This window comes from Eubalaena glacialis, chromosome 3, assembly GCF_028564815.1.
Source record: "Eubalaena glacialis isolate mEubGla1 chromosome 3, mEubGla1.1.hap2.+ XY, whole genome shotgun sequence".
In the NCBI taxonomy this organism is placed as follows: domain Eukaryota; kingdom Metazoa; phylum Chordata; class Mammalia; order Artiodactyla; family Balaenidae; genus Eubalaena; species Eubalaena glacialis.
The window spans coordinates 44,641,981-44,666,998 of NC_083718.1; the positions used below are offsets into that span (position 1 = coordinate 44,641,981).

The 25,018-nt window shown below is 36.2% G+C and overlaps 1 protein-coding gene across 2 annotated transcripts in view; it reads left to right on the forward strand.

Annotated features, from left to right (window-relative positions):
* Positions 1–25,018, forward strand: part of RPS6KC1 (ribosomal protein S6 kinase C1) — a 212,376-nt gene that overhangs the window by 96,391 nt on the left and 90,967 nt on the right. For both annotated transcript variants that reach the window (XM_061185594.1, XM_061185595.1), the window contains exon 7: positions 24,042–24,157. In XM_061185594.1, the coding sequence (XP_061041577.1) occupies positions 24,042–24,157 (116 nt within the window). The remainder of the gene's footprint in view (positions 1–24,041; positions 24,158–25,018) is intronic.

A 25,018-nucleotide genomic window follows, 5' to 3' on the forward strand; every position in this document is an offset into this window, starting at 1 on the left:
AAGACTTGTGTCTTTAAAACTTTGCGTATTTATTCTTTTTCCTTCTACCCATTTATTTCTTTGCTCAGTCAACCATCTATCATTCAGTTGACCATTCAACAAGCTTTTACTGCTTGTATGTACCAGGTACTGTGATAGTGAATATACAGTGTTTTTAAATAAAAATATAAAATTGAACAATGAGACCTCCTCTCCTCTCTGCCCATCCCTTCTTCTCCCTTCCCTTCCCCTCTCCATCCCTCCCCTCTCCTGTTTCTGTTTAAGTCTCCTGCATACATTATGAATATCACAATGAAAAGAGTTTCTGGATGTTGTTGGTATCTAATTTTTTTTGTCAAACTTGTTGATATTTTTGATGTATGAGCCTACTTATGATGTTGCTACTTAGCTGAGAGATGCAAACCATCTTCTACAATTTTCATCCTGGTAAATGGTATAATAAGCAGTACCAAACCATTTTTTATAGTTTACCCCATACCTGGGTCTATGTGTGCTAGGCTCTCAGGGATGTTCAGACATATTTCAAAAGCTGACCTAGTGTGCTGTGGTACTACTGGTATGTCATTCTGGGTCTCTTATTGGGTCTTGACTATTTTTCTTTCCCACAGTGAGGAATAGAATTCCTGGAGAAACCATAAACCTACATACACTTCTAGGTTTCCTTTGAGTCACTTTGATTAGCTCAGAATTGTAGGGTTGGTTCTAGAACATGTCCAGGCTCTATGAATGTGGCTAGTCTCTGTGCAGTCATAATGACATATACTCAAGTGCTTTAGAAAACAGTTTTGACCATTGATTTATTCCTTTGAATGAGAGTTACTCAAGTATCAGGAAGCTCAGAGGATAAACTTGTTTGCTGGATCAGAGATTAGAAACAAAGTACCCCAAATTGGATTTTTTGTTGTAGTTGATTGGTGTGGTACTTGGAGGGGGAACAGTGCCTTGACTTGCAGTGCTAATAAAAGGCCCATCTTTATCCAAGCAACAAGAAGCAAGAATTGAAGGAATAAAAAATGAGAAGAGGCAAAGATGAGTTATTAGAGGGCAGAGAATGGCAAACAATCAATTTAAAAAATGCCATTACTTTGTACTTTCCTAGTCTTCAAATTACTTTTATTAGTACCTCTTGATGGCTAACCTATCCACTTTTTCTTTCTAGCACCTCTCAGTTGTTTCTATTTCTGTATTTATCTCAGTTTTCATGAGCCATCATTTCAAAAAGTCTTTTGGCAGATACCTTAATCTCCCTTGCTTTTTGACCTTACATCACTTTTACCTGGCAGATCCCCAGCTATGGATTAAGTTATCCACTTGTTTTGGAGTATCCATGAATTTCCCATATTTCTGGTTTACAGAGGTTGCTAACCAAAATGAATTCATTGTTACTAATCTTAACTGGGCCCTCAATAATGTTACTTATCCTTGATGTTCCTTGGTTAACTCACATCTGTACACTCTGCAGTGATTGTATTTCATACAATCTCTGATTTTCCTAAATCTCTTCTACTTTTCCAGTGACACCACACTTTTCTTCATTTTCTCTCTTAGGTTGCCTTTTCTAAATCTACTTTGCCAGCTCCTTCTTTTCCATTTGGCATTTAACTGTTGAAGTTTGTTGATTCTTGGTTGTTAACCTTCTTAAGCTCCTTACCCTGCTTTCTTAGATGATTTCAGCATTACATAGTTTTGGAGACTATCTACAAGAACACTGTATAATAGAAATATAATGTAAGACACATTTAAATTGTTCCACTAGCCACATTAGAACTAGGACTCCCACTACTGGCCAATATGGGTAACAGGGTAACTATATTTACTCTCCTTCATGAAGGAACTAAAAAACCAGACAAAGTATATGTAACAATGGTTTTCAAGACACTGGATATTAACTAATGAAGGGCAGTGTTTTCTGAGGTACAGGAAATAAATGTGATGAGTCTTATGATTGTCCAGCTTACTGTGTTGAGTTTCCAGGCTCAAGGACAGGGAACAGGGAAGCCAGATGGATCATGGCAAAACCTCTGAGTTGAAGTGATGGAGCTGAGAGTCCACAAGGCCAAAGCTAGAGTTTGCAGTTAGAGCTTGCAGGGTCATTACTTGATGTCTAGTGTTTTATCTAGAGAAGAGATGACCGTATATAGATTTACAGAGTGTCCCCTGGAATATTTAGCAGAGTACAGATTAGTGCACGGATGTGGAGAAACTTTCCATAGTCATGGAAAGATTCCCAGAAAGGATCAGGGGAGACATTCTGGGCATTCACACAGGGCTGGGAATAGTGTCTGTTCCTAAAAGATAGTCTTGAAAACCTCAACCATGGGGAATTGGGTAGAATACTCAGAGGAGTCTTGCTCCAGTAGGGTGGAGTAACAGTTAGCTCTAGGCCCACCCTAACAAATTTTAGAAGTAAGACCTGCCAAAATGAAACTGCTTCCAAGAAACATAACTATCCCAGAACAAAACTCAGTAATGCCTAAAAGCTTTCCAAATTCAATTAAAACATTCTGCTGGTCCAAGAAACCCAACAAACCCCAAGCATAACAAACATGAAAACAACACTAAGGCATATTATAATCAAATTGCTCAAAACCAGTGATAAAGGAAAAATCTTAAAGTTAAAAGCAGGCAGAAAAAAAAAAACAAACATGAACTGAAGAACAAAGAAAAGAGTGACATCAGATTTCCTGTCATAAATAATGCGAATAAGTAGACAACTGATTAACATCTTTAACATAATGGAAATAAAAAAACCCTGTCGATTGAGAATTCTGTACCCAGTGAAAATATATTTAAAAAATGAATGCTGATTTTTTCTGTTTTAGTAGTTATTGAGACAGCTCTGACTAATGTTGAATTGTCTGTTTCTCCCTTTATTTCTTTCAGTTTTTGCTTCATCTACTTTGGGACTCCGTCATTAGCCGCATAATTTTTTTATAACTGTTATATCTTCCTGATTAATTTAACTTTTTAACATTACAATCTTTTTTGTCTCTAGTAAAATTTTTTTTTTCTTAAAATCTTTGTTGGATGTTAGTATAGCTATCTACCTCTCATTACTTTTTGTATGATATATGTTTTTCCATTCTATTACTTTCAACCTGTTTGTCTGAATCAAAGTCTGTCTCCTGTAGACAGGATGTAGTTAGATCCTTTTTTTAAAAAAAAATTACGAGTCTCATAACCTCTGCTTTTTGATTGGCATGCTTAATCCATATACATTTAATAATATTATTGGATTTATGTCTGCTGTCATACTATTTGTTTTCTATATGTCTCATTTCTTCTTTGTTTTTACTGCCTCCTCTGTGGTAAGTAGATATTTTTCTAGGGTACCTTTATTATCTGTTTTTTTTCCTAGGCTATCTCATTTTGACTTTGATTTGACTATGATTTTCCATAGTGGTTTTTCTGAAGATTACAGTAATAAACATTTTAACTTAAAACATTCTACTTCAGAGTAAAACTACCTTAATTCTAGTGATAAAGAGAAACTTTGCTTCAGTATAGCTTCCTTCCCTTCCTTCTACTTTTTGCTAGTATTGTCATATATGTTACATCTTTATATAAAAGCCCTACAATGCAGTTTTACAATTATTGATTAAATTTACTTGTCTTTTAAACCAGTTTGGGGAAGAAATGAAAAGAATATATTTATGCTGTCTTTTTAAAATTTTACCTAAGTAATTTCCTTACTCTATTAATTTATTTTTTAAATTTGGATTTCAGTTACTCTCTGGTGTCATTTCCTTTTCTTTTTTTCTTGTGGGCTTTTTTTTTTTTTTTCCTTCTTCAGTATTTCTTGTAAGGCAGTCTACTAGCAACAAATTCTCTTAACGTTTACATAAGAATGTTTATTTTGTCTTTATTGTTGAAAGATAGTTTTCCTGGATATTGGATTCTTGGTTGACTGTTTTTTTTCCTTTTCAGCATATTGAATATGCCATACCACTGCCTTTTGGTTTTCATTTTTCTGATAATAAGTAAGTTGTTAAATTTTGTTGAAATCCCCTAGTATGTGATAAGTAATGTTTATCTTTTGCTACTTTTAAGATTTTCTGTTTTGGCTTTTGACAGTTTGGCTATTATATATTTGAGTGTGAATCTCTACGTTTATCCTTCTTAATGTTTGTTGTATCCTTGGTATTTGATGACCTTCTTAGATATGTAGATCATTTTGGGGAAATTTTCACCTATTATTTCTTTCTTTTTTAAAAAAATATTTATATATATGTATAAATATATATATATATTTATTTATTTGGCTGTGCTGGGTCTTAGTTGTGGCATGTGGGATCTTCATTGCCACGTGCGGGATCTTCGTTGTGGCGTTCGGGATCTTTTAGTTGTGGCATGTGGGCTCATTTAGTTGCGGCATGTGGGCTCTTTTAGTTGCGGCATGTGGGCTCTTTTAGTTGTGGCATGTGGGATCTAGTTCCCTGACCAGGGATTGAACCCGGGCCCCCTGCATTGGGAGCGCAGAGTCTTAACCGCTGGACCACCAGGGAAGTCCCTTACTTATTATTTCTTTAAAATATTCCTTTCTTCCGTTTTCCCTTCCTCTTTTATTTTTTGGACTGCATTATTTGTATGTTAGTGTGCTTTATGTCTGAATTTGGTTCTTCCCCCACACCCTCCCTCTTTTTTTTTTTATTGTTCAGTTTTATTCAGACTGGATAATGTCTACTCATTTATCTTCAAATTTACTGATTTTTTTTTTCTGTCAGCTCAGTGTGCTGTTGAGTACTTTTTAACTCCAGAATTTCTATTTGGTTCTTTTTTACAATTTCCGTGTTTTCATTGTTAATCTGTATTGTTGATTCATTGTCTTTGTGCTTTCTTTAATTCCTTAAACATGGTTTCTTTTAGTTCTTTGAACATATTTATAATAATTGTTTGAAGTGTTTGTCTACTAAGATTTACGTATGAGTCCCTTCAGAGACAGTTTTTACTGACTGCTTTTTTCTGTTTATGGGCCATACTTTTCCTATTTCTTGACATGTCTCATATTTTTTGTTGAAAACTTGATATTTTAGATAATATATTATAGGAACTGTAAGATTCTACTCCTCCCCTCTGTTTTTCTAGGGTTGTTTGTTGTTGTTGTTTGTGGTCAGCCAGTGATCCTTTAGAGATTATGCTTAAACTGCCTCAGTCAGTGAGGCTTCTGCCATTTGCTGAGAGTCTCTGTGTGTGGGCTAGGGCGTTGCAAATTCAGGCGGTTTACGAGTCTTCCCTGGTTTTTACTTTCTGTTTTTGCATGGTCTCCTGTTCACCAAGAGTGAGAGGATAGCTGTGGCCCTCTGTGTCTTTTCTGTGCATGTGTATAACTTTCAAGCTCCCCACGAATATGTGGGAGCTTATCAAAGCACACTGTGACTATCTTGTTTCTCAGATTTTCCTGTTAAATTTTTGGCTTGTCTGTTGTCACTGTTTGCTGTTGATTTCAATAGCCTGGAACTTTTTTCAGTGGATATCAGACTAGCCCCCCGCCGGCAGCAGGAAGGCTGTTGATCCTCACATCTGCTATCGACATTGGGCTAGGGCTGGGTAGGAGTAGCTGCATGTTAAAACACCCTTGCTTCTCTGTTGCAGTTCAGTACTTTTTCTTATATAAATATTTCTTAATTTTTTTTATGTCTGTAGTCAGTTTCCAGAGTTGTTGTTTTTGATAATTTTGACCAGTTTTGTCTGGGAAGAGGTTTTCTCCAGTTCCTCTCTCTGATATTCTGGAAGTCCTACCTTCTGTTGTTGCTTTTCTAACAACTTTATAATTTTTTTTCCTGCTCTGCTCTTGCTTGATGTTAATCCATTCTTTCTCTACCAGTAGAGTAGTCTGAGTGATCTTTTAAAAATAGTCTAATCATGCCAGTTTCTTGCATTAAACTCATTGCTTTGAGGATAAAATCCAAAGATACTATGGTCTACAAGGCTATGAATGATTTGGCTTCTTCCTCCCTCTCCAGGCTCATCTTGAACCACTCCTTTTCAGTTATTCTTCTTTAGGCACAGTGGCCGCCTTTTACCTCCTGGCAAGCACTAAGGTCTTTTCTGTGTTGGAACTTTCACATAAGCTGTGCTCTGTTTGAGTGCTTTTCTGTGTTGCTTCAGTTGATATCCCCTTGTTCATCAGGTCTCAGTTTCAATGACAGTTCCTCAGTGAAGCCTTTCCTCACCTCTATTCAGACCAGAATAGATTTCCTGAATCTTGTTGTCATTGCACACGGTTTTGCTTCAAGGACTTATCATATTTACAATGAAATAATTATTTATGCAATTATTTATTGAATGAATATCTCTTTGTTTACTTGTAATGTCCTTGAATGCAAGGAATTTTCTCATTCATCATTGTATCTTCTAGTATAGTGACTTTTCCATAGAAAATCCTCTATAAATATTTTTGAATGAGAATAATTCTATAGATACATACAAATGCGCACTTGACCGGGGGAAGGAGAAAGCTTGTAGGGAAGGCTTCTGGAGGAGGTGATAAATAAGTGAAATCTTAAAGTATGTGTAGTAAATAGCCAGTATGCATTAAGGCAGCTTGTGAAAATGTCAAATAGGCTTAACATGACTCCTGTAGGCACATCAGTACTCCACATAGACATCAGTGTATTTGTCCCGAAAGTTTGACAATGTGTAGAATTCAGCCATTTGAAATGACATTAATTATATGCATTATTACATTTATATTTGTAGCTATATAAGTAGTGGGAACTCCGTGTTATTTCTTGCTAATATGACCCTGAGTTTGATTTCTAGCTTTAGTAAATAGGCTTCTGTCTTGGTTCCTTTCCTTGTCTTGGTCTTGTCTTTCCTATTTCAGCATCCTGGGAACTAGGACTCTATTCTGTTTTGATTAGACTCAACCCCAAATTGTCCAGAATTAGCATTTGACCTAAAATGCAAACTTGGCGGCTGGGAAACTGTCATGCGATTTACTCTAATACTTTTCTCATGTTCTTTTTGGGAACAAGGTAGGGATAGACAAACACCTATACTATATTCTAGCAGCTGAATAGACACCTGTAGCATATCACAGTAGCTAATAATCAGGGGAAGAATGGAGTAACTCAGTTTAGAAATATTTGTATCAAAATAAAGAGTTATATAAGCTTGGACCCAGAAGGGCTAATTCTACATTATCTCTAAAAATTTTGATTGTGAAAATAAACAGAAAAACCTTGTTTCCTAAGAGTTCTTTATTACCACAGTTTTTTAATACTACAGGTTTTCACCATAGATGTTTTAAAAGTTGCCCTTTTTAAAAAGAGAAGAGACACTATAAGAATATTATAGGGTTGTGCTTCTTCCTTAATTTCAGATTTTTTTACCTCTGGAAACAGAACTTTAGAGATCACATACCTTGGGCCTAGAATAATGTCCATCTGAGGATGATTATTGGTACGCAATATTGTTAATGTATAATAATAGTAATAATGATAATTAAGATGATCTTTCATGTAGTTAGAACTCAAGCAGGATAAATTGAATATGAAGCAGTATGCTTTGGGCAGGTTTTGATTCTTCATTTTTTGGTCTCATGTCAAAGATATATGTGTTTGGTGGTCTAGATGGAATGAATATCATACATTCAAAAAATAATGAACCTTCTGAACCTCTGATGATCAGGAGGCTCAGCGTACTGCAGCCGATGGGCATAAAGTGCTGCCTTCCCACATGGTTACAACTGAAGGAGGAAAGTCTGGATGAATCATCTGCTGGCATATGTTTCTTGAATTGTTGGCTATTTTGGTGTCGACTTTTATGTTGAGAGTTTCATGTTTTAATGACAAAGTGTTCACTGGAAATTATAGCCTGGAAAAGAGAACCACTTTCCTGCTTCTGCAAAAAGCGAGGTAAAGCACTGATGTGGGGTAAAGTAGCTGTGGAGTTTTATATTCAGATTGTATGAAGAGTAAACAGAGCATCTAAAATAACCACTTGCACATTGCAACAAACACATCATCATTTGCTTAAAAAAGAGTTATAATTACAGTTGACGAAGCATGGACACCATAAAAAATGCATTAGTTTGGCTTGACACATTAATTACCTGTTTTTGCAGATGTTTTTATGTATTGTTGTGTGAACAGTTTACAAAATAATTACAGGAAAGTCATATGGAAAATAAACTAAGTGGGTGGTTTCTCGTCTAAATATTTTCATTCATGTGAATCTGTGTGAGGCACAGCTGCTCTATAGCAAAAGAGAGATGAGGATTCTCGAGTTTTTTTTTGGTTTTTTATTAGATGGTCTCTGTCATCAGCATCACCACATTTTAATATCTTCAGCAGCACAGTTTGAAAACATAAAATGAGAGGGTTGGTTTAATCCCTGTGATTATTGAAAAAAACCTTGATTCTGATCAGAAGAAATGTAGATATCTATGAGTATTTTAAAATAAACCAAACAAAACTAAAATACCCTAAGTGAAAAACTACTGCTATTTCAGTGCTGGCAGGTCGTTAGGCACTTGAGCAAGGATTTAATCATTATTTTGTTTTTACTTGAGTTACATACTTTTACATAATTTACAGCTTAAGCTATATCTTAATTAAACATTGAGCTAGTTATAAATTGCATGCAAGTTCAGCTTATTTATTCTCTTTTAGGAAGTATTAAAAATGTAAATCTGCTTTTTCTCAGAAGATTATACTGTATTTCTCTTAGTGGTCTCAAAGTGTGTTTCATTTGAAAAATAACCAGATCATTGTATCATCCTTTTACAAACTGTTAAGAAACACATTTTCCAAAATTGTAATTGTCAGACGATAGAGTTCATAGGCTTCATTTTATTTTACACAGTGATTTATAATTACTTAGAATATCTGTGTTGTATTTTCCTCACAGATACTGTTATGATAATTTTTCATAAAATTAAACCAAATATAGATTCTCTTTTTAGTCCAGCCATGCCACTTCTATGCTATATTCCTTTTTTATGCATTTCACGTGCACAGATGATAAAGACAATAATTATACACATTTTCTGACATGTATTTTATGTGACTATTATGAAAGGCACTAAGTTATAGAAGGAGATAATTGAATCATCTCTAGGCGTGAAGGTATTGTAATCAGACTGTGTAATATTGGTGAAAAATCATTCATTTACTTTTTCATTCATTTGTTTAACAAAATTTTATTGATAGTCTTCTATATGTAATGTCCTATGACAACATTGAAATGACCATAAACATTGAGATGACTATGTGTCTGGAACATAATAGATGTTCAGTAACTATTAGACATCTTTCTTTCTGAAAGGGGTACGAGAGGCAGGAATAAGTGGTATGGAGAACTTTTTCACTCTTGTGCCTTACTTAAAGAAAGCCAGTTGCTGGGAGGATTTTCTTTGTTATCTTGAAATGGGCTTCACATGTGATATACTCTGGGAGTAGTGCTTGACACATACTTTGAATTGTTTAAGTGTGGCGATATGTAATTTTCACCTTAAATCAGTCTGAAGAAAGATGGGATGGAGTCTTTTCTAATTCTAGTATACACTAAGGCAATTTAATTTTTAAGGTGGGGACGCATTAATGGAGGCTGTGAAACTTACAGAATTGAGAAGAATTAACTGCTTATAATCAGTATTTCTGTTGATCATTTTACATCCTCTCAAAGGAAGTGTGATTCCATATCATGACATCAAGAAAACAATTGTTGAACTGAGTCTTCCATAGATTTGCTGCTTCTCTTAAGATGTCTCTTAAAACTAGTGAAAAATGAGCAAAAGCTTTTGTATGGTTTGGGGGACTTTCCATATTTATCTGTGTGGCAGATAAAAAACTGTAAGTTTATGTGGAGTTTCCTTTCCAGATTTTTCCCTATCTTATTTTTATTCCATCTTATAAGACAAAATTTAGCTTTTTGGTTTTAATTCTTTATTCCTTTTTCCTTCAATATGTCTCTAGCTCCTTTTAATCTTTTTATCTTAATCTTTTAGAAGCCATTTGATTAGAACATAAGGGACACTTAGGGGATTATTATCATCATCATCATAAGGAACATTTAAGGGATTGTTTATTTATTTACTTTCTTACTTAGAAGAGTTTATTGTCAGAAAGAGACTGTCCAAGCAGTGTTGTTTTGAAGGAATTGAATGATTGGTCTTTTGGGTTCTCCCCTTTAAAAATGCAAAACAAAAATAGGTTAGGGAGCAGAAAGAAATTGTTGAATCTAAGAGAAGACTATCTCTGTAGGCATTTAACACCCTGTGGTCTAACGATGTGTTAGTTTTCACACAGTATTACTGATAGCAGTGTTAAAAAACAAAATTCAAGTGAGTAAATTTGAAGATCTAATTGGCTTTATTAATGAATTCATGTCTTGGGGAGCATCCTATCTAGCAAGTAGCAAGGAGCTCTAAGGAGCTGCAGAAAAGGAGATGTTTTTAAAGGCAGAAAGGGGGTGGGAAAAGGAAGTCATAAATAAAAATAAGGATTATTTTGAGCAAGGTCACCTTCCTTTGGGGTCAAAAGGGTTTATCATGCATATTATCTCATTGATCCTGACTGAGAAATTCCAGATTGATTGGTTAAGATTCCAGTCCTGGGGAAGGTTGAAATTACAGTTAGACTAGGTATTAAGTCTTGGTTTGGTGACATGGGCTTAGCACAAGTGACTCCATTTTGGACCTGTTGTTTCTTTTTCTTTTTTTTTTTTTTAAATTCTCCCCTTTTGATCAAACTCTTAGCTTAACTGAGAAACGTGATCAAAGTTAAAAGATTATTATGATTATAAAAAAGCAGGATAATTCTCAATGTTTGGGGTGCATTTTGGAGCCATGGTCCCCAAGATCCAAACCAATCAAAATCAAATAAGTCAAAGAACAACCCTGCTGAAGGAGTCAGCTTTTTAACCAAGTGGCTTGCTCAGTGGTTTTATGTAATTGAGTTTCAGCTTCCCCAGAAGTGTTGATCCAGGCATAGCAAGTGGTGTTGACCACAGCACAGACACCTCCCTGCTCAGCTAAAAGATAATTAAGGGCTATACTATTATGAGGAAAAATTTTGGCCAGAGAGTCTAAGGATTTTTGGGGGGCAGCTATTGTTTCAGTAGCAGATAACAGAATATCTTCACGAATTAAGGAAAATTTTAAAATCACATTCTCAGTTACATTTACTTTTGACCAGGGAAGCATGGCGTTGCCAAAGGAAGTGAATTCTGAGTCATGAACATCTCCTGGTAGGTCTTTTCTAACTTTCTGATGTAAATCCATGGGAGTTGACCAATGAGGTGACTAGTTCATTTGTGGAAAATTAGGGGTACAGTTGGATAACCTAAGAGGCATTGCACAGTTGTACGCTAGCCATCTAGGCACTCATAGGTCCAAGGAGAATGATAACCACCACAAACAAAGACAAACCCTATTGGGGCACAAACCATTCCCGTTAAAGTGATGCTGCTAATGGACCATTCACAGGGATTGCTGTGTTTACCGTTCAAGCCAGGGGTCAGTTAGGATTTCAGTGCATACGGAAAGAAAATCTTTTAGTCTGAAATAAAGAGTCACCCACCTTGCAAAGATGGGTGCTGCTGGTGAGATCTCTTAGTGAGTGGGGACAGATCTGATCTAGATAATCATGGGAATGTGGGGGGGCAAATGACCTAAATTATGTAGGTAATTATGTCTCATTGAGGAAGTACAGTTATAATTGGAGAAAGGTAAAAAATAGTATTTCATATTCTGGCCACAAGAGTTGAACTTGGTAAGAGACTTCTTACTAAGAGGGGGTGAGTGGGGTGTTGATCATAGTTTCCAGTGACATTGGGAATAGAAGAAAAATTGGTCACAGGGAGGACCAGGAGATCTCTAGTATCATGGATAGATCGGAATCTTTGGTGACAAATCCAGCAGTCTGAGATGTTACTCTGCTTAGCATTGGACTGGGAGATATGGAAATGTTTTTCCAGGCTAATTCCAGAGTAAATGAAAGACAAGAATAAAGGGTTTCATGTTTGTTAAAGTATGAAGTCTTGATCCAGCATCATGGGCAGAAGCAATCTACCTTGATGTCAGCTACTTCTCTTCCTTGACAATTTGGTTCAGAGGTCCTTAGTGTCTGTACAGGACCAGAGGTCAGGTGGAGCCTTCTTCAGCTGTGAGACATATATCCGAGGCTCAAGTCTCTGAAGTTTGACTGCCGTCTGGGCAGGAAGAGGACCTGGTTATAGTCACTTGTAGTCTCTTACAGGAGATTCAATGGCAGCCTTTAAAACAAAGGCTTTAGTGACTTTAAATTAGAAGGGTGGGAGAAAATTAGAAATGTTAGTTTGGAGAGTTGTAGCCAGATGTTTGAGGAAACTAGAAGAATTTAGGATCTAGTTCAGTTTATAGGTATATAACCAAACCTCAAAGACAGTTAACAGGGTTACTCTAAAATAGACAAAGGTGCAGACATAATTTTCCTCCCTACAGTTATCCCCACTTCTTTTTTTTAAGGATAATTACAGTAAAACTAATCAGTTTGCATTAGACTTGGCCTGATTATTTACATAAGTGCAGCAAGAATAGTGATTGATTGTATAAGTTCTTTGTAAGACTGCTTTGGTGGAACTTTTCATAGGGGATCTCAGATTGAACTCTTAAAAGCCTTTGAGCCTAGGAAGCCAATCCAAGGGTCATCACTAGATTTTACCTGCAATACCTACAGTTTGAGTGAAGTCCTCTCTTTTCAAGGTTCCTGGGCTTGTCAGGAAGTATAACCTTCCATACTCATCTGGTAAGGCTGGCGGTAACCCTGTAAGTAAGGCACCAGGCCAATTTTTCCAAGCAGTTCCTTAAAGCTGTCTGGTCATATCTGAGTGTACACACATTTCTGTCAAATATGACATTCTAGTTAAAGTCTTGGTAATATAGCCAGTGTTTCCAATTGTGTTCTGTTACAATGAGAACAGATTCTTATTGAACTTATGCAAATAATGAACTTTATTGCCATGAAGAGAATACTCAGGAGTTTCTGAATTTTGGTGGGATCAAGTAGGGAGAAAAAGTAAATGTTCCACTTTAGTTCACAAATGTATATTACCAAATTGCTGATAGCTTTAAAAGAAGAGATAAAAGGATTTCCTTAAACCTGGAAAAACAAAAGAACCAGCAATGTTTTAAGCAAAAAGTCATAAAAAATTATAATCATCGTCATCAGTTCATTCAGTTCTATGTAATTATTTCTTTTTTTAAATTAATTTTTATTGGAGTATAGTTGCTTTACACTGTAATTAGTTCTTTTTTTTGTTTTTTTTTTTATAAATTTATTTATTTATTTATTTTTGGCTGTGTTGGGTCTTCGTTTCTGTGTGAGGGCTTTCTCCAGTTGAGGCGAGCGGGGGCCACTCTTCATCGCGGTGCGCGGGCCTATCACTGTCGCGGCCTCTCCCGTTGCGGAGCACAGGCTCCAGACGCGCAGGCTCAGTAGTTGTGGCTCACGGGCTTAGTTGCTCCGCGGCATGTGGGATCTTCCCAGACCAGGGCTCGAACCCGTGTCCCCTGCATTGGCAGGCGGATTCTTAACCACTGTGCCACCAGGGAAGCCCTGTAATTAGTTCTTGATCTTCATCTTTTGTTAGCAGTTTTATGAATCCAGTTTTTCCTTAGAGTTCTATAAATTCTTAACCAGTTGGTGTTATGATCTGAAAGTTACCAGAAACTAGTATCCTAGAGTACTTGTCAGAATCCTTTCTAGAAATTTCTCTGAAGAAGAAACACTTTTGTAGGAACGCTTTAGCAAAAGCATAAGAGTAAAACAATAACCGTCTGTAAATGTCAAAAGACTTAAAATGCCTGTGGTTAAAGATCTGACTAGAGTTCATTACAGCGCAGTTGACAAGGAAATTTGGTTATTTCTGTGATACACAACACTCCAAGACAATAACTAGAATTATGACTGATAACATTATCAGATTTATTATTGTGTTATTATTATAAATATAATGTCATTATATGTATTATAATGTTTTATTATAACACTGTCAGATATTAACATATATCAGATTTCTAGGAACTTCATACAATTTTTAGAATACTTATATACCTATATAAATAGAACATAAAGAAGGCCTAGTATTTTTATTTCTCAGTGCTTCACATGTAATTTAACGTATCAAATAAGTCTAATTAGTTTAACATCTATCTTTTTATGAGAAGAGAGAACAAATCTTTTGAGATATGCCAGGGGCCCTCTGGAAAAATCCCAAAGTTAGTTTGAGGTCAGAAAGACTTCTTTTAGAATTTGATTTTTGGGAATTTTGTAAAAAATATCAAACGGTTTAAAAACACTTGGTCAAATAGGGTCATAGGACACTACGAAACAATGCTTACGTATTTAACCAAAGTGGCAAAGACTTTACAGGCAAATATAGGTTACATAGTTCTGAGCAAAACTTACTTCTTTTAATATCCAGAGGACTAGGTTTAAGAAATCAAAGACCCGATAAAGACAACAGGGAACATAGGTGATTATTTTGACAGGACACAAGATCTTTGTGTCCCCCACCTCCTCCCTGGCCCTGGCAGATTGTTCAAAAGGTAAAAGAAAACCTTTTATAATCTCTTACTATCAAAAGCAGACCAGTAGTCCAAGAAAACTTTGTCCCTTTTAATAGGTAGAAACTCAAATTCTAATTTTACTCCAGCTTACTTTTGGTATTGAAACTTAATCAAATTCATTCTAATCTTAGCCAGTCCTGATCACACATAAAATTCCTTTTCCTTATTATTTCTAGTAGTTTTAATTACCTACATGAGAATTTTTAACCCTTAGAAACCTTTAATTTCTAGTGAAAACTGGGAAGTAAGCAATTATGAACTATCTTTTACATTAGCATTCTGTGGATTGGCAGATTCATAAACACTTCTTATTATTTCTAGAAATGTGTTTTCTCATAGACAGTTTCTCAGTGTGGCATAAAACATGCTTATTAATAGACCCAAATGCCTTCAATTTCTCTGTAAAAGGAAGCAAAAATTAGATAAACCTGTGTTCAGTAATTAATGTTTCAGTACTTTACCTTGTTTGGAAGTGATCTAGATACTTAATGACTATCCTTTAATTTAACTTAACAAAATTTCAGGTTACCAAAAAAGATTTGGAGAAACTATTGGAAAGTTCACCTAAAAACTTTTTATCCTACTGACATCTATTTCATTTACTTGTTTTTAACAATTATGTTTAGACTGCCCACAAAAAACTTCATGAGACATTAGACAATGTCAGTCTTCATCCCAAGCCATTTTTCTTGCTGACAAATTTTGTAAGAGATAACATGAACTTATTTGATCTTTAGTTAGCCTAGGCTGAATAAAAGGTGTATATCAACATTATTTTTAGTATGATAACTTTAAAGACATGTCTGTTTTAATTAAATCAACAAACTTAAAATGAGCTTTTATTTACTAAAGATTATCTCAGATCGAGTGAACCTCAAAAGCATTGGGTTAATTTTTCTTATATTTTTAAGAATTTTATGAATACATGATTTATATAAGCACTTAATTTTTTTTGTAAGCCAGTTAAATAGAGCTCTTCTATAAGTTAATTTTGGCAATACTATCCAGAGGTAGAAAATATATCTATAACACATGTATATAGGCACATGTGAACATGTAGACAGATGCGAACAGGGACCTCATAGCTTCTGTACACTTAAGATTTCTCAATTGCTCAAGTTCCAAATGACCTACCCTCTGTCCCCCTTCCCCCCCCCTTTTTTTTTTAACTGATAAGAACTACCTCTCTGAAGTTTGTACTTTAATATTTACATCTCAAAGGCACAAGAAAAGAATGCAAGTTACAAGTCTTTTAAGATAAATAGAGGAGGTTTTGGGATTGGAAAAAGGAATAGGTGGATTTTGGACTGCCTCTAGAGCTGCATTTCTGGTTTTGCAAAGATTTGTAAGATAAGGACAGTTGCTCTCAGTTACGCAAGGAATTGGGTTGTTATTTAAATGACATCATAGGTTGATCCACCCATAAGTCCTTTTATAAGGGCTTTAGAAGTTTTTTCTTTCCTGCTGGGTACATTATTTTAGTTTAGGGGAGAAGGCCTTAAAAAACAGTTATTAGCAGACTCTGTATATTAGCTTCCAGTTTGGCCAACTTTTGACCACAGAGCTACTTAAAATTAAAAAAAAAATCTTGTCAGTTTTCAGCTTAGATAAACAGTAAATATTTCTGGCAGTATTGAACAACCCCTTGGACTTAAGAGGCATCCCCTAATTGGGTGCAAAAGATACTTTATTTTTCTCTTTATTGGGTACTACAGACAGAGATCCAGAATTGACTCTGGTAATAATTCTCACCCTCAGCTGGCTTCTGCCAGTTTTTCCAGGATCCCACCTGCAAGGTCTGAGTGGGGTTTAAGTGGAGAATGTATCTCTGATATTTACCAGAATTTGGCAAGGTTTTAAATTAATTTTTAATTTCAGTTTCCCCTTGGTTGTTTAAGGGAATGATGTAGCAATTTACCAGAAAATCCTCAGTCTCCTTACCTCTGAGAGATCCTTACAGGGTCTTTCTTTCAAAGATATAGGGGTTCCTGTATGGCCATTAACTTGAGGGACTTTTGTTTATGGCCTTGTAGTCTCTTCAGAGTGGAAAGACAATTCAAACAGAGGATTACTAGAATGAGTACTTGATAAAGGAAGACAGAGGGGGCAGTAGGAGTTGTGTCTTTTTTTTTTTTTAATAAATTTATTTATTTATTATTTATTTATTTTTGGCCGTGTTGGGTCTTTGTTGCTGCACACGGGCTTTCTCTAGTTGCAGTGAGCGGGGGCTACTCTTCATTGCGGTGCACGGGCTTCTCGTTGTGGTGGCTTCTCTTGTTGCAGAGCAGGGGCTCTAGGCACGTGAGCTTCAGTAGTTGTGGCACGCAGGCTCAGTAGTTGTGGCTCGCAGGCTTTAGAGCGCAGGCTCAGTAGTTGTGGCACACTGGTTTAGTTGCTCCATGGCATGTGGCATCTTCCCGGACCAGGGCTCGAACCCTTGTCCCCTGCATTGGCAGGCGGATTCTTAATCACTGCGCCACCAGGGAAGTCCTGTGTCTGTCTTATAGTCCTCTGAATTAGGTACCTCTTGTGTCTTTAATTTTTTGTTAGCTTTTTGTAATAAAACTTTCAATAAAGTTCTTTTGGCATTTTGAAGCCTTTGGAAGCTTCTGCATACCAGTTAAAATATGTATCCTATTCTGTTTGTTTAATTGGGGAACTCTTACTTTTAAGCGCACTTCTTAAGTGAATGATCTTGTCTAATTGGAATGTTCCCCATAATGGCCACTGTAATTCTAGGTTGTTTTTAGTAAGATTTTGCCATTTTTGTAGATATCTGCAGTTTCCAGGATTACAGTTGTTAGACATAAAATAAGCAGGTATGCCAGAAGGGTGTGCTTAACTCTTTGGATTTTAAGGATCCCATTATTGTTTTTATTTTTTTAGCTAGGCCTTTGGGTCTCTTGGAGCCAAACTAATACCTAAGAGGGGTGTGTCGTAGGGTTAGGGATTATATGGTGTTTTACAGTGTACCTCTATGCGTGGAAATTTTCTTAAGGTTGGCAAGTGACTGAGTGTCAATAACCCATTCTGTGACCAACTTATCCTAACATGGGAGTCTTTGAGTTAGGTGGTGGGTATTCTAACAGATCTTAAATGCTCAACCCTTATGCATCAATTTTGAGGCTGTTTTGACTTCTGAGATTCCTATTAGCATTTAGCCTTTATCTACATAAAATAAGGCAAAAAAATGTGTACCTTAATATATACTGAGTCCTAACCAAGAAAAGGCCCTGTGTGTACCATACCAATTCCCCAGTGTGGGATGTGGGACCTTGGACTGGGGAAAGCATTGAACCAGCAGATCTCAACAAATGCGGGCTGTGGACTGGGGGCGCCACATAAATAGGGAACTGCATATTGCCACTAACAGTGCCTAAGTGGATCCTGGGACAGAATTAAGGGTTGGGGGTTCCACTCAAAAACCTGGGAATTGCAGTCCATGATAAAGCTAGGGGCCTGGGTTCCGGGCAGAACTGTCCACCAGCTCAAGCTGTCTTGCTCTGTAAAGGAAAGCCAGTTATATCTGAAGCTTGGTGCAAAGAGAAAGGAGCTCAGAATTGAGAGAAACTTACCGCTGAAAGAAAGACACTGAACGCAAAAAGGGGTTCACAGGTACCACACCTGTCTTTCTTGTCCTCGAATGCCATCAGAAGTTTGTTCACTTTGGACCCTGACACTGACACCATATCTGTTAAAAGACAAAATCCAGCTGAGTAAATTTGAAGATCTAATTGACTTTATTAATTGATTCCTGAACCAGGCAGCATCCCATCTAGCAAGTAGAAAGGAGCTCCAAGGAGCTCCAGAAAAGGAAAGGTTTTTAAAGCCAGAGAGGGGATGGGACAAGGAAGTCATAAACAAAAAAAGATTATTTTGAGCAAGACACCTTCCTCTGGGAGACAAAAACGTTTATTGGCTGGTTACTTCCCTGGTGCTGACGAGGAAGTTCCAGACTGACTGGTTAAGACTCCAGCCCTGGGGAAGGTTGAAACTGTGATTAAGTTAGGTATTCTAAAGTTTGGTGACATGGGCTTAGTGGCTCCATTTTGGCCTGTTTGTTTCTTTTTTTAATGGCAGAAAAACTGCTTAAACAACATTGAAAGCAATTATAGTTGAGGCAATGCCTGGGCACAAATATTATTGTGACTATTGCTTTTACTATTCTTTGGTGACTCTTTGAACTTCTAGGGTTCACATAACACTTAGTTTAGCAAAAACATTAATAAGGGGTTGGTTAAGTGCAAATGGGAAGCAGATTCCCTGACTGACCAGGTTTGTTATTCACGGAAAGGCTGATGGCTCTAGATTTGTGGGTGATGTGTAGAACCGTAAATTACAGTTCTTCTCAAGGTTGCCTTTTGTTGTCAGAGCACTTAGCATAAGTCAGAAATGGTAGGCTTTACCTGAAAGGAACAAAAAACCCATTGAATATAATAAATCAGCACTTAAAAAAAAACTCTAACCACCAAGGCCATCTCAAACAGGCATATTCTTTTATGTGACTGAAGTTGTTTAAAAAAAAAAAAAAAGGATGCACCAACAAACAAAAACTTATCCCAGCAAACCCAGGTTGATTTGGATGTTCTTTCTAATGTGATAAATCTGAATGAAAACCAAGCATTGCTGGACCAAGAGTAAAGTGACATAGGGCCTATTGGAGAGTGTGGAGTAGAGATAGAAATATAAGATGTGACTAAGTAGAGTCTTACATGGGGATTAAATTCTGTGCATGTGGAGACAATTAAGTATGGTCAAAATACTCTTGAAAATCCCTTAAAATTTCCCATAAAGTACAAACGTAGACATACTGGCTTTCAAGAAGTCTGACGTAGCCAGTTCTTCCTTTAACATTGCTTTTCTTTTGTTGAATCAATGATGAGGCAGTAGCTATATTCTTTTTAGTGACTAAGGGTAGAATAACAGAATTGGAAGAATTAACTTTTTATTCTAGTTTGTGAAACTGATTTTCATTATTTCTGTGAATAAAAATGCCTTTTTTTTTTTTTTAATGGGTAAATGAATAAGGACCTTTGTTTTCCAAGGAAATCCTTGGGTTACAAGGATGTTTGAGAGCCCAGTTTTTCTCAGAGAGGCCCATTCTCTTTTACATAGTGTGAAATTTATACCTCTTCATAGCTCTGATTTTCTCGTGTGCCTGTCTATCTTCTTCAGTCTTTCCTTCTCTCTGATTCTACTCTATCTTGTCTGATAGGCTCCTGCCTCAACTCCTTACCTTTATTTTCTCTTCATCTTTGTTCCCGTGCTCGCTTGTACTTGTCCTGTGCTCTGTATTTTTCTTGCTCTTCTCAGTAACAGTAGAATAATCTAATTCAAATTCAGTTACCTGAAGTGTGGTAGCATAAGATCTGGTTTAGGTTTAGGCTCTTATTTAACTTTGTGACTGAGAAAGGCATTTCACATCCCTGAGCCTCAATTTCCTTAGTTATAAAAGGAAGGTAATATATTAAAGGAATTTGATATAGTGAAGGAGTACCAAATGGTGATGATCTCTTGGGTAAATTAGAATTTCACAATTCTATTATCTATAGATTGTGCCTTCTATAATAATTTATCTTAGTAAATTGAGTCAGGGTTGGTGCTCTGGACTGCTGGATAGCACTTTTCTAAAATTTTCAATGACGACTTTGAAATTGCTTATTTCTGTTCAGCTACACTCTCTTCTTTCATGAATCACGCTTTATAATCATCCTAATTCTGTTCTTTCTCTTGATCTGAGGTAAAGAAATATGGGTTGACACAATATATAAATATAAGACATCTTTTATGGTACACCAGAACTTTTTGACATAAAGGTTAGTAAATAAATAATGGAAGCAGTTTTTCTCTTTTGAATGCCAAAGCACAGTGGAAATTCTTGTTCTGTCTGAATGATTAACAGAAATGTAGAGAACTTATTGAAGGTATTGGTTTATCTTCAGATAGAATTTTTATTTTTTTAAAATATTTTTTGATGTGGACCATTTTTAAAGTCTTTATTGAGTTTATTACGATATTGCTTCTGTTTTATGTTTTGGCTTTTGGCCCTGAGGCATGTGGGATATTAGCTTCCCGACCAGGGATCGAACCTACACCCCCTGCATTGGAAGGCGAAGTCTTAACCACTGGACCACCAGGGAGGTCCCTAGGTAGAATGTTAAATACATATCCATTTTTAAAAGCATTTATTAAGTGTCTACCTAGATATATTACTGAAGAAATAATAGCTACATGACCTAATATGGGATTAAAAGTTGAATTCCAGGTAACCTAGTTTCCTTGAAAAATAATCATTATATGCTGCGTGTGTGTCTTAAAATGAAGATTAAGAAATTAAGAAGGTTAGAGTCAAAAATTTTGATCAAGTAAAATCTGTTTAAAGTCATATTTATGAATAAGTTGATTACTTGGAATTATTCTGGAAATCGATAGATGAATCTTTTCTTTCTGGTACTCAAAAACCTCAGTAAGTATCCTGCAGCAGAAATCTGCAAGAGGTGGTTTTCATCCTTGGCTGCTGCTATTGATCAGCAGTGCTTGTGACCTACTTTTAAGGGGCTGATAAGGAAGGAGGCATAGTATGTATATTTAAGGTTACATTTAAAAAGCCTTCCAGTATTTCCATCACTTCGTTGTTGTTTCCATGGAAGCGGAACCACTGTCATCAGCAGGAGTCCATTTCAGCTGCTGGCTTCCGGTTCTTGTTTCTCTGTTACTATGGTGACTGCCTCGAAAGCAACAGAAGTACCAAAAGTTTAAAAAGCAGCGATTACAAAATATGATTTTAACTCTAGCTTTAATTAGGTGTTTTATAATTGACATTTCTGAATTTCAAGTTGATTTTTTTGAAAAAAGAAAAATTTGAAGTTTTATTAAAGCTTAATGACACTGAATTAAATAGAAAAAAAAAACTAAATTGTCGTAGTTTCTATTAGAGTTGAGCCCAAGAAGAACCAAAAATTCTAAATGGGGGTTTAAATTAGGGCTTGAAAGGTATAACCTGCAATGAGAAGAGCTAATGATAATGGGAGTAGCAGTTGGAGTCTGTGAGCAATAAGCTCAAAACTAAGAACAAGCAGTGTGTCGAAGTAGTGAATGTTCCTTATTTATGTGGCACATTTTATCTTCAAAATATGTTATAGTTAGGTGATTTTCACAGATTATATCCATTTTTCAACCGAGTAAAAATAAAAACCTTGGGTTTAGAAATTAAGTAAATTTTAAGGACAGAGGCAGGAAGCATACTGACATTTTATTTGAGGTTTGAGAGGTTGGAGAGTTAATAAATATAGATTGTTCCACAGTTAAAAGGCAGTAGAGATCCTCATCCCTCACCAAGACCAGTTATATTTGTGAATTACTACTCATAAAGGAGAGAAGAGATGGAATTGTAAGATAAAAGCTGTGAAAGGAAAGGTATTTAAGCAAAATTGCAATCCCAACTTTGTTGCATTTTTTCTTTTTAAAAAATATTTATTTATTTATTAGGCTGCGCTGGGTCTTAGTTGTGGCATGCAGGATCTTCGTTGTGGTATGTGGGATCTTTAGTTGTGGCATGTGAACTCTTAGTTGCGGCATGTGGGATCTAGTTCCCTGACCAGGGATTGAACCTAGGCCCCCTGCATTGGGAGTGCAGTCTTAGCCACTGGACCACCAGGGAAGTCCCTGCACTTTTTCTTAGAGGTCTGTATTCATTCAGGGTTCTTTGGTTTACATGTGGCAAAATCCACTACCTTAGGCAACAAATGGCAGGATTGTAGGTTCAACTGAAATCAGGGACCCCAGTCACATTAGGTTTTCTTTTTTGGTCTCTCATATTTGTGTCTCTTTTTTTGCTGTGGCAGAAACTATGGCTGCTGGCAGTTCCCACTCTCTTACTTCCAGCGTCAATAACACAGAAGGACTGATTGGTCCAGTTTGTGTTGGGCCAATTTCTCCCTTCTCCAACTGTGGCCAAGAGGATGGGGTTCTATGGTTGGCCCTGCTGTGACAGGGAGGCTCACCCTTGGCTGACAAGTAGTGACTAGAGGGGCTGAGATGTGAAGTAAGGTAGCAGCTTTCATTCAAACCACGTTGTTAAGGGTTGGTAGTGGTTGGGGGAAGAGGTGGAGGAGTATGAAGGGGAGGAGAAAGGGGCATTTCCCAGAAGAAATAGAAGATGTTGTTCCAGGCAGAAATAAGAAGAGGTTTTTCCACCTGTAATCTTTTGGGGGAAAATATCTGCTTCATTGTAATTCAGTTCACTTCTAATTCAGCAAACCAGGTGACATTATTATGTAGGATTTGGTTTTGATAGAAAAACCAAGATTGAAAACCTTTACAACTTATTGCTTCCTATAGCACTGGCTCTGTTGTAGTACCTTTTATGTATGTTGTCTCCTTTAATCTCTACAGTCATTTGAGGTATATATTTCCATTTTAGAGAATGAGGAAGAGGTTCACAGAGTTGAGATGACTTATCGGACACATGACTAACGAGAGGCAGAGCCAGAATTCAGATAACCAGGGTTTCTGGCATGTAATCCAGGGTACTTTCCACTGTGTGATACTTACATTTTGGTTAACTTCATTCAGAAGATGCATAGGGTGAATTATAAAAACAGTACTGTGTATTAAGTGCTTTGATAAAAATGAGTCATGAATAGTATTGAATATTATTTATGAAAGGAACCTTAGATATCATATAGTACAGTGGTTTCAGACTTTTTGACTTTCAGCCATGGAATCCTTTCTTCAAATGAAATGTTATATTATAGTCGAGTATATATATAAAATGGGTAAAAGCATAGGATCATCCCACTCTGGAAAGGAGAGATCCAGGAGTGTAACACCTCCTTTTTGAGATCTTGAGTTCTTAGAGGCCACTTTGAATACCCTTTCCTTAGGGAAACTGAGAGCCAGACAGGGTAAATGATCCTTGTTCATTTTCACATAATATATTACAAGGATTTAAATCACATTATTGTTTTCAGTTGTAAGGTGGGTGACAGTTTGTTATTAATGAATAAACCCTGATGCTTACAAAAATCAGAGTGAATTTAGAGTTACCCTAAATAATTTTATTCTCCAGTTTGGTGGTACTTTTATAGCCTATCACATCCATGTCACAGCTTTTATTAAATGTCTCTTGCATTTAGTCCTATTTGTTGAGTTGGACAACCGTATACTGTTTGGACTAGGCTAGTCTCTTGTCCACAGACCTTTTTACATTACATTCTTTATATATCGGCTCCTCTTATAAAATACATCAAGTTCTCTATACATATTTAAATAGGGGCGTTTCAGAATTTAGATAAATGAAATTCATCTGGGTAATATTTAGACCTTGCTGATATTAATAACTTTGATGTCTGTTCCAATTTTGATTTCTCTCTTCTTTTCAGTTAGAAGTGTGAACAAGTGGTAAATTGGGTAAAAGGAAGTTACAGTTTGGATAAAAGAAAGTTTATTTATTTTTCACATGTCCTGACTTGTTTTTTCCTTTTAGGAGAGTCAAGCCCTACTCGTCGAGAAGCTGTGAAGAGAAGAACCGCAGAATATCTCATGCGAGCAGAGAGTCTCTCTAGCCTTTATGTGAAACCTCAACTTGATGATGTATCTCAGGTATGTCTTATGTTTCATTTTGTATTTTCTTTAGCCATTTTTGCTGTTTTGTCTATCAGTTTTATTTCTAACTAGAATGTTTGAGCATTTTGGTCTTTGGAATTTTATCAGTGATTTTCTTACAAGGTGTTGGCGGGAAGAAAAGCATTAAAGCAAACCACCAAAAGTGGAATAAAATGGGACTCACTTTCTCCTTCTCTTTCTCGGCCCTTTATTCTTTACTCCATACCTAATATCACCGTGTGTAGAATGACAGTAATTTATACTGAATTTTATTTGAAAATTTTAAAGTTAAGTTATGATTCTTATACCATTCCTGCACCGTTTATTGATTCATGGTAAAACTAATTATTTAAGCATAAGTCCTACAAGTAGCAGCTATAGATCACCTAGAATTATAAAGGTATAATTCTAACAGGGATATATAGGTTATTTGGGGCTACCCCTAGTCTTGTCTGGAAAGCAGGTGAATGTTTAAAACATTAGAAACATTTTTGTTTATCATTATTGTTTTTATGTTATGTCCATCTGGATTTGGCAAATTTCTGGAAGAAATTTTTCTGTTTTTTTCTTTTTTTCTTTATATTAAACTAAGTTTTTTTTTCTGATGCAATTTGAGAGTTACCTTCTAGAGGTGGGAGAAAGTGTTTATTTTCTTAATTGATCTAAGAGGCAGGCAGGCTTGTTCACGTCTCAACTCTGTCCCTTGAAGCCATGGAAGATTGGACAAGATACTTAACTCCACCTCTTAGCTTCAGTTTCTACATCTGAATAATGAGGATAATAGTAATTCATTGCTAGGTTGTAGTTAGGATTAAATGAGTTAAAAAAATCACTCATATGTGGATGCATGCGCACACA